General features: G+C 41.1%; 1 protein-coding gene across 1 annotated transcript; it reads right to left on the minus strand.

Annotated features, from left to right (window-relative positions):
* Positions 1 to 3,211: 3,211 nt before the first annotated feature.
* Positions 3,212 to 5,732, minus strand: FOMMEDRAFT_156731 (uncharacterized protein; the record flags this gene model as incomplete). The annotated part of the gene is made up of 6 exons (XM_007266990.1): positions 3,212 to 3,301; positions 3,356 to 3,409; positions 3,464 to 4,153; positions 4,204 to 4,285; positions 4,336 to 4,528; positions 4,577 to 5,732. The coding sequence occupies 6 exons, from the start codon at positions 5,730 to 5,732 to the stop codon at positions 3,212 to 3,214; spliced, it is 2,265 nt and encodes a 754-aa protein (XP_007267052.1).
* Positions 5,733 to 11,015: the final 5,283 nt, after the last annotated feature.

Consider the following 11,015-nt stretch of genomic DNA (forward strand, 5'->3'; position numbering starts at 1 on the left):
CTGTTTGAGTTCCTGTTACACAGTTGCAGCTCTTCTTTGCCTGTTAGCAATTTAGGCACACTCTAGCCAGGTTACCTTTGTAGAGAAGGCTGCACTGTACACACTGCTTGTACAGCTCCTGTGGCTCCTTGTAATCACTAGGCTCTGGTTGCAAAGAGGGACTATGAGACTATAGGTGGCAACATTGACTAGGGGCCAGGATAGTGATAGTGAGGCAAGGTTGAGTGGGTTGAGCAGGTTGAGGAGGAACAGGAGGCTGACAGGGATAGGATGGACCAGCTACAGGAGGGACAGAGGGTGCTACAGAGACAGTAGACCTGATACAGGTCTATGAGTGTAGGGAGACCTGTAGAGGTGCCTGAACATTTGGTGAGGGAGGAACCAGTAGTCTGACATATGTAGGAGGAGGGGAGTATTCAGGGGGAGCCTGTCTGTAGGTACAAACTATCTGCCAGTAAACAGACAGAGGCTGGTTGTATGGGAACAGCTCAGTAGACTCATCCTCTAATGGCACCATGATAGAATCTGGTACAGTAGAAGGTAATACAGATCTAGACAGTAGGAACAATAGAACTGATTGTGTACAATTCATTACACACAAGGATGAGGGGACTGGTTTGTTTGAAACTGTCAAGGAACCTGTTATATCCAACAAATCCATGCCAGAACTTAATGGCAGAGGTCCACCAGGCAAAGCAGGCAAAGGTACTATAGAGGTAGCACCTTCCTCTTCATCTGAGGACTCCACTACTCAGTGGCAGCAGACTCCTTGTGTGTGACCCAAGGCAGTAAGCTGTGCTTGTACTACCTGCTACTCCTCTAGGGCTGTATCAACCATCTGTGGCCAAGCTGCACAATCTCAAGCCTTGACCTCCTCAGCAAGTACTATCTCCTGCTCCAACATTGTAGGTACCCTTGATCTGGAAGCTTGCAGTTACTGTTCAATAGCTTCATTAAGGTCTTCTGACTGTCTATGTTACTGTTTTGTGTGTTGACTTGGTCCTACAGTAGATGACAACCCTGGTTGATTAGTACCACCTAATGGATCAGGTATCCATTGTCTTGCACTGTATAGATCTTGGGCTGTGGGGGCTTGGTACCTCCAGTGTTGATCACAGCAGAGCACATTCAGACTTTCATTCATCCAGCCAAAGTGGACCTGGAGGCCATATTCTGTTGGAATGCTGAATTGGGCATCCCTACTAGTTCCCTGTAGAGTCTACCACTCAATCTATCAGGCTGGTCAGCTTCACCCAGATACAACTCAGCTACTATGTACCTCTAAAGCAGACACCTGTGTCTGCACTTCCCTATATTCCTCCTTTGTCTCTATCTCATTTATCCTTGCATCTACCTTGTCTACACTCCTCTTCAAGGCAGTCCATCAGTTCTGTAGTTGCTGGTGCATCTGTGTGCAGAAGCTTGGAAGGATAGTGTAGCTGGACATTTTGCAAATACGTGGAGGTGATAGGACAAGTGAAGAGGGAGTAGTGGTAGTTAGCAACAGAGGGAGTATGGATGCTGGGTGTTGGATATGGATAAATTGGGCAATGGAGAGGTTGGATGGAAGGCAGTAAAGGAGTTTGCATGACTGGGGACAGTCACAATTTAACACCCAAGGAGGTGAAGAGATACCCATGGACCTATCAACAGAATCGACAGGATTCCAGAAGCTTGCCACATTCAATAGCAAGCTCACACAGTTGAGGGAACACATTCTGACTTAGGCAAATATCTGCTGAGTGGAATCCTGGACAATCCAACACAATCTGATAATTCTGCTGAGGGTCTGATAATACCACTTCATGCTCAGCACTCTCTGGACAGTGTTTAACACTTTGGAGTTGCATCAGTAGATAGTAACATTCTATCAATGTGCTAGCATCTTTTCTATTGTATTTAGTAATGACCTTGTACTGTAGGTACAGGGGACCCCCCTGCATTCGTTTTCTCCAATTTTCCAGTCAGTGCGAGTGAAATTGAGTGCAGTACAAGTAATCCAACATAATCTGCATAATCCAACAAACTATCCGCCACATTCCAGTCTCACAATCAGTCGAGAGTCTGTGTGCCAGGGTAGTGTTTTATCAGCCAATGCTAGATTTTCTTCTTATCCCCCTCAAACACACTATTCACTGATAAATGTTTGTGTCCTAACAATTAGGTTACTTACAACTATAGTACAAGTACTAACTATGTTTTTGATTAAGAGGAGCTTAAGGAGATTGTAGCTTTCTCTAGGACTATCTATAACAATTCTCTCAACCCTACTATACAACTCTTAGAGTGTTATCTTATTGTATTACACTTGTATAACTTCTACATTCCTTCTTATACAAGACTAAGCCTACTACTACTATTCTAAGACTATGTTCAATATGCTAAAATGATACAAGTGTTCTAGGACTTTGTATACTATAAGAACATAGTTTTGAACTAAAGTAAATGTGTATATATTCTACATTATATTATTACAAGTACATGTACCTTACTATTTTACTTAGGTGTAAAGTGTAGAGCTGAGCAAATCAATAATGGAACTACTATATTCTACTCATACAACTATAAACATTCTCAGATTGAGTTGTAATTACTCTCAACATCTACTGATCTTACTTTAGTACTTAATATGAGTACTCTAAACTTATTCAACACTCAAGACATTACTCTACTACTGAATCTACTACTTTCTACTTAATCTGATAGTCATTCTAACTAATCTACTATGAGTTCTACTAGTTTTACTATAGAACATGTTTAAGCTAGACAGGAACACATCCAGTCTACTATAGGACTAATTAAAGACACATTCATGACTGTAGAGAATGTCCTAGTACAGTAGTACTGAACTTTGTAGTAAGTTACTAACATTTTCATTTGTTTTCTTATTATTATTTTGTTTATTCTAATACTAACTCTCTTAGCATTTAGGACTAAATACTAGAGGGTGAGTGTAACAATTGTACTACCTGTGTATTTGTACAACATGTGTTGTAAGTGCTTGTGAGTGTTTTCCTTTTTGTTCACTAGACTACCCTATATCCTACTACACATGTATATGTATATATAAAGGGTTTTCAAGCTAAGGGTTAGGGGATTCTTTCTCCTTCTCAGTACTCAATTACTAGGTTATCCTAGTCAGTAGTTGAGTGTGCTGGTAAAGAGAGAATCTTTACATAAGGCTAGTATACCTATCCTTACAAAGACATACCTAATCTTTGTCAAATGACAACCAATTACATAGAATGTCTAAATTGGTGGTTTTCATGAAATCCAGAGCCTTGTCAAGTTTGATGCGTTTCTTTGCCGATCGTTAGTATAGTATAATACACTCTGTAATAGAGTGATCACTCACAGCACTTTTATTAGTAGGGCCTTTATTGTTTGCCGGTTGTATAATTTTCTTGTACTAACAAACGCAGTGAGCAAAAAAAAGCATCAGCAACAATATTTGGTTACTCACGGTTTTCATGCCTGATGAACTGTACTGGAGGGAGTAGGAATCACCGTGAACTGCAATTTTGGATTTTACAGCCAGCGGGTACAGCTCTAAAGGGATGCTTGACGAGAGCCTTAGCTTGTATATCTCCTTGAGGAAGAGCCTTTGTATGAAGTCATGCAGATGAAACTCGAGCGGCTCGCCGTGTCCTGTATGTACGACATTATACCATGGTACCTTGAGATACTTGTAGATGACATGGAGCATGCCGTAAAATTGCGCTTCAAACACATTCGAAGGTAAATGACGTGGGAATGGCTCGGTATTCCCTTCTCCTGCGGTCTTTTTCGCCAGTTGCTCAAATACCTTGCCCCTGTCAATCTGCCTCTCGTACAGATCAGTGTCCGATATTTCCTCTCCCTCGCGCACCATACGAGAAAAGAACAGGAGAGAGAGATAAAAGACGGACTCGGCATCATGCATAGCACCATGCCGGAAGAGTTCCTCAGGATTCTTTTTCGTGACGTAGTTGATGTGATCTACACCACGGTAGAAGCTATCCCATTTAGCTTCTTCCCCATTGCGGTATCGCTTACCACTGTTGGCTGCGGCTGTCCGAATCACGTCCACATCTTCCTCGTCAAACGGCACTGCGTGCATGGCATCCTTCGAACGGGGAGCCAGAACGTCATTTGCCATAAACATCGGTGTACCCTACACCAAAGAATATAAATAAGCAGCATCCGTGCAGGACAAAATCTTACTGTAGCATGTTTCAAGTCATCAGTCTCCGTCGTCAAATCTCTTGCATTATCGAAATCTGCCAGTGCAACTCGAACCCTTCGTCTGAGCGGGAACTAAGTGATGTACAGGCAAGCGATGGTACAGCAACGTACGGTTTGCTTTCTTGAAGAACACTACCTCCAGTCACATCATCCTCAGTATCATAATAATCCGATATAAATTGATAAGTGTCCCAATTTGCTTCTTTCTTTGGAATTTGAGCTATATCCTTCTCTGGAACGAGGACGTTTCCCCAGCTGATATCCCTATGCAAAATATGCGCCTCGCAAACGTGATAACGAAGCACTGGACAAGGCTTAAGCATATGAATATGCGGGATATATCATAATTTACCTTCGAGAAGATCGTACATAGTTTCGAGGAACTCCAGAACGGATTTGCAAGATGACACAGATCGTCCTATCGTTTCCTGTACTACAAGATGTTGGTTTCGACCACTCTCCGCGTCGTATTGAACGGAATCACTGGACAGCTGCTCGTCAATGCGCACAACACCTGGTGCATCTTTCAACTTTTCTAGGAAATACCGTTCCCTTGAATGATTGTCGTCCAGATGCCAAGACCACTTGGCTACACGATGAAGCTGGAAGTCATCTGCTGCGAAGGCCAATGTGACAAAAGGCTTGCGCCCGTTACCTCTCCCAATAAATATCGGAATGAGATAGAACAGTTTCCCACCCAAATAAGTGGTGTGTAACGCGACAGGCCTGCTCTTCCCGTTGTCCAATGTAATTAGAAACTCCGGAACAGGAACACGCTCATTTCGGATTGTTGAAGCTTCAACCCAAATGAGTCTGATGGACTCGTAAAGTTTTAGGATTGGAGTCTGATCACTCTTCTTCCAATATACTGGATCCCAGATACCACAGCTGTCCAAGGCGAGAGAAATGAGCTGAAACCGCTTCGTGTTGATTATAAGCCCATATTGTAGGGATGATCCATGTCTATGCCGAGCAAGTGCGTAACAGTAACGTTGTCCTTGCAGTAGTGGATTCTCTTTGACTTTACACTCGACGGCCGCAATGATCTCGTGGGCAGAGGGGACTTCTATCTTGTAGTTTTCCTCACTGACCCACCCTTCCGCGTCCTTGCGTTTGACGAAAAAGCCTACTAAGTCCGGTTTGACGAAAAAGCCTACTAAGTCCGGTTTGTCTCTTGATCCGTCCGTTACCTTCAGCTGCACATTATGGTGCGGCACAAAGGCAATGACCCTGTCGCCTTGGCAGACATCAAGACTAATAAGGGTCAAAGCCTTCGCAAGTGGTCCATACATTGGTACTTCCGTTCCTTTCTTCGCTCCATCTATGGATTCACGAATCAACTGTTCCACATGGTTAAGACTGGTTGTACTTCTGGTGTAGTCGGGTAATGTGTATTCCTTCTTCGCACCGCTGTAGACACCAATAAACACCCCAAAACCGGGGGCAAAATCTGGGTATATTGCTTGCGAATCTTTCCCCGGTCGAAACGTGGAGGATGAGGTCGTCATGGTCGTTTGTGGCTTGTAAAAGGGTCAGGACAAAGGAAAGAGATCAATGTAATAGCAAGTACTAATGCCCAAAACATAGGAGAGTTGTAGGGTGGTAATGGGTAGTCTTAATCTGATGTCAGCAACAGTATAGAGGGGACCTGAAGGCTCAGTAAGGGGACCCAGGCTACAACTATTCTACACAACAGAAATACAGAATGCAAGCACTAGAACATAGTCAGAACTCACAGAACAGGCAGAGAGAGAGAGTGAGACAAGAGTAGAGTATATAGAGTGAGCCTAAGAGTACAGGACTACCTAGAGTAGACAAGATCAAGACTACAGGACCAGTCTGATCTTGTATGCCTATATATACTAAACTACACAAGAGTACTCAGAGAGTATGAGCTACTAAGAATGATAAGCTACAAAGAATGAAAGAAAGGAATGTCAAAGATAAAGGTACAAAGAATGAAGGGATGGACAAAGGGTAAGAGACTATAGAATGATACAAAGAATGAAGGGGTGGTCAAAGGAATGGAATGATGAAGTAAGGAAGGGTGGTAGCAAGAGTCAGCATGCATATAGTCTATAGACAGTGCCCCTAAGGGACAGAAGTCCTGAGTTCTAGTACAGAAGGGTGTAGAACCCTCAGAACTGAAGGTACAAGAGTAGAGAACCATAACAGGATAGTGGACTCAGCTCACTCTCTTACAGCTTGCTTCATTGTCTATTAATTAGTTAGTCTATATATACTATGTAGGTATGTCTCAGATGTAGAATGTATGATGAAAGGTATTCCATCATTGTTTGTCATTGCTTGTAATGTAGTTTATATCATCTGAGACATACTCTTGTGTAGTCTTGTCTTAACACTGTATCAAGGTTGTCTTGTAAGTTGTAACAATTACTGAATCTTATCCTAAATCCAAATCCAAGATCATGTCAGGCATTTCACAATTTCTTGCTGTGAAAAATAACTTACATAATGTTAAACATTATTTGTAATTAAATTTACCATTTTTGATTGATAGAAATCATGAACAAAATTTCAAGTTTCTTCCATAATCAATACAAATACAGAAAAAACTTAAAATATTATTTTGAATTTCTACTAAACTGAAATGGTAAATTAAATTACAAATAATGTCTAACATTATGTAAGTTATTTTTTAAGGCAAGAAATTGTGAAATGCCCGATGTGGATAGGCAAATCTGGTTTGATCACGTGATAATTATAATGACTCAGCTGATCATCACAATTCTTGTCATATTGGCGAAGCACAACTACTTTACTTTTTTAAATTTTAAACTTTCTAAACCCTTTTAAACTTTTGCCACCCTTCTTCTATTCATTACCCCTTTTAGTTTAGTATTGATCCCTTTGTAGTGTAGACATAGACCCTACTACACTAACTGCCACTCCTACTGTCCCACCAGATCAGTAGTTACAAGCAGAACTAGCTCAATACATACAGACCTCTATCTAAGAGGCCTTTACTAACCATGTGCCCCCAGCCCCTTTGGAACCCATTCTGATTGTTCTGGAAGTTGCAACCTGTTCTAGAAAGAAAGTGCATGTAGCCTGCCCTTCAGACTTTAATAGGCAGCACTTTAAGGACTTCCAGCACTAAGTCAAACTATATATAGCTACTACTTTAACTGATCTATCCTCAGATCTTAATTGTGTCCTCCCTGGTTCTGTGTATCTGTTCTGTAAAGTCTGTTACAGATTCAGAACTACTATTCTGGTTCAGAACTGTCCCCTAGTACAGATGTCTCCTATGATTGAGGAAGAACAGGGACTGTCCTGTTACAGAGTGTTGTTAGTTATTGTGTACAAATTCTGCTAGAGCTAGCCATTCAGACCAATCCAATTACTAATGATTGATAAACATCTAGAGGTAGAGCTTGATCTCCTGATTGACTCACTCAGTTTGACTGTCAGTCTACAGGTGATAAGTAGTGGAAGGGTTCCCTTGAATTCTAAGAAGTACATACAAGTCCTGTATGAATTTTGACTCAAATTGTAGTCTACAATCATGAATGAGCTTCTGAGGGAGTCTGTGTAACTGGAAGACATGATCCTGATAAATACACACTATACTTTCAGAAGTGAGTTCTGTTTGAGTCAGAACTGTGTGGACTTGCTTGGAGAATTGGTTGACAATCATACAGATAGTGTTGTAACCCTGAGACTCAGGTAGCTTACTAATCAGGTCCACCAAGACTTCTTCCTAAGAGTGATCCAGGATCCAATACAGATGTAGGGGAGCCTGAACCCTTGTCTGGTGGGCTTTAGTTTGTTGACACATATTGTAACCAGTCACATACTTCAGGATTTCCCTCTACATTCCAGGCCACTAGTAGTTCTAAGTAATAAGTTCCTGTGTTTTGTGTCAGCTCAGATGTCCTACAGTCAGATTGTTGTGATAAGCTTGGACAATGTCCTCCTACAGTTTCTGATCCTTCAGAATGTACAGTTGGCCTTCCTAGTAAACCTATCCATCCTCATCCTTCTCCTAATCCCTAGCCTGCTTCTCCAGTTGCTTTACTACAACCTGGTCCTGTGTGTGTCTCAGAGCTTACTGTATGTAGGTGACAAAGTCAACATCCTTGGATTTGAGTCAGATCTCTCAGATTGTCTTGGACACAAAACAGGAATTGTCTAGGAGAACAAGATTTTTGTTATCATTCTCCCCCCTTTCATAACCTGCTTGTCTTGAGAGTAAATCAGCTTTTGTCATTTGTGTTCTGAGTTTGTGGGTTAGCACAAAGTCAAAGTCCTACAGTTCTAACATTCAGTAGGCTTAGCAGTGGTTGAGCTTCTAGGGTGTGTGGAAGTACTAGAGATTAAGGTGATCACTCCAAATCTTAAACTTCTGTAGAGTACTAAGGAGATATTGACACTACTCTTCTAGGGAACAGACAATTGCAAGGAGTTCCTTATCATAGATAGGGTAGTTCCATTCTGTTACAGAGAGGGATTCCAATCAGAATACTATCAGACACTACTTTCTATCAATGAACTGGGACAGTACTACTCTATTTGTAAAGTTGGAAGAATCAGCTTTGACTCAGAACTTGTTCACAACTGTCAGAACTGCTAATACAGGCTTGCTAGTAATGGCCTGCTTGAGGGACTCAAACACAGACTACTACTGATCATCCTATTGCTAAGGAACATCCTTACTAGTGAGATTGTGAAGGGGCCAGACAATAGTACTAAAGTCTTGAATGAAGTATTAGTAGTAGTTTACAAACCTAAGGAACACTTGGACCTGTTTCAGGTTCTGAGGTTATAACCAGTTCTGAACTACAGTCACCTTTGCTGGATCTATACAGACCTCTCCTCCACCAATTACAAAGCCTAGATAATCTACTGACTCCTACACAAAAGAGTACTTTGCTTCTCAGAGGAACAGTTTATTATCTTAGAGCTGTTGTAGAACTGATTGGATCAGTCAGTAATAGTGCTTGACTGTCTGGGTGAAGATCAGAATGTTATCCAGATACACACTAATGTGCCTCAAGTTAATCAGATCTGTAAGAATGTGATTCATGAATAACTAGAATGTTGTAAGCAAGTTAGTTAGTCTAAAGAACATTACAGTCAGTTTGTACAATCTGTAATTGGTTCAGAACACAGCCTTCCACTCATCTCTGTCTTAGATCCAAATATTATTGTACCCTCATCAAATGTCCAACTTAGTAAAAACCCTAGATGTATGTGTCTTATTAATGAGCTCCTAAATCAGAGGGAGTAGGTACTTGTTTTTGACAGTACCCTTATTAAGACAATGATAATCCTAGACTAGGTAGAGCTTCCTATCTTTCTTTTTGACAAAGAAGAAAGGGGAGGCCATAGAGGACTTTAAGGGTTGGATCCAGCCATTCTGAAGATTTTCCTGAAGGAACTTGTTGAGTGCCTCCTGCTTGTCTCTGTTGAGCAGGTAGACCTTACAATCCTTAGGTTGGAAACCCTTAGTCAATTCAATTGTATAGTCCTAAGGACAGTGTTTAGGAAGCTGGTCAAATTCCTCTTTACTAAAGACTTTAGGGAACTCTCAGACAAAATCTAGCAGGCTGGGTCTATGTGTGTTCTAGAGTAGAGTTGTTCTAAGAGGGTTCTAGACTAGTTCTGTCTCAGACATCCTTTGGATTGGCTCTATTCTGCCTCAACTAGAATATGTATCCCTATATCTATTCTAGTCAAAGAAGAACAACTAGTCACCTTCATCAGAACTGTTAGTAACATTAGAAGTGTCTACATCTACTCAGAACAGTAGTGTAAGGTAGCTGTAAGACTCAGGACACTGATCAAACACAAGTGTCTACTCTAACCAGTCAATAATAGGGTTGTGAGCCTTAAGCCATTCAAATCCAATAAAGATGTCTGTCTTTCTAAGGTTAGTGACTCTAAACTCAATGCTTTCCTCATGATCCTGAATAGTCATTTGTAGTTGGACAAACTCAGTGATCCAACCATTCTGGTTTAGAGTTCTGTCCACATTGTATACCAGGATTGGAAGTGGAACACATTAAGTAGGGAGGTAGTGTTCTTACACAAAGGCCTTATTAATACACAAACTAGTGTATCTACTGTCCACTAGAGCTATTGTTTGGATCTGGGAGGATCCTGAGAAGAGAGCTAAAAGGACAGGGACCTGGAGCTAGTGCCTAGAATGTTCTCAGATGAACTACTGCTTGTTCTGAAGGGAATGTACAGCTTGTACAGCCTCTTTGTCTAAGAGGGTAAGTATATACACTAACATTTCCTCATTAACCTCTCTCTTTTGACCAAGCTGCAGCTTGAATACATTAAGTCTGTACAGAACACCTACACATGTGTCTAGCTCTAACAGTTCTGAGCCCTCAGATCAATCTGCCTGTAATTCACAATCAATCTGTTCTGATAGACATTAGAGAAGCCTGAAAGTGAGGAGTATGCTTTGCCTGTAGAAAGTCAGGGCACTAAATTAAGGACTGCCTACAGAAGTAACAGTACATCTGTCAGGTTATTAGAGTGATGACAAGTGATGAGCAGGATTTGTAGTAAGAAGCCTTTTCTGTAAATCTGGAAGTCACCTTAGAACTCCTAGACTCTGACTATACACTCTAGGATTTTGTAGAGGCCTAACAGTGAATGTAGTACTGAAGGGCTATGACTCAGATTTTTTAATGACCACTTTTGATTCAATGGACACTGTAGGATTAGAAGTAAATAAAGTAAGAAAAGTAGAAAAAGTAGAAAAAGTAGAAAAAATAAATCAACAAAATTATTTATTAGAAAGAAAAAGTTGG

This window comes from Fomitiporia mediterranea (assembly GCF_000271605.1).
Source record: "Fomitiporia mediterranea MF3/22 unplaced genomic scaffold FOMMEscaffold_6, whole genome shotgun sequence".
In the NCBI taxonomy this organism is placed as follows: domain Eukaryota; kingdom Fungi; phylum Basidiomycota; class Agaricomycetes; order Hymenochaetales; family Hymenochaetaceae; genus Fomitiporia; species Fomitiporia mediterranea.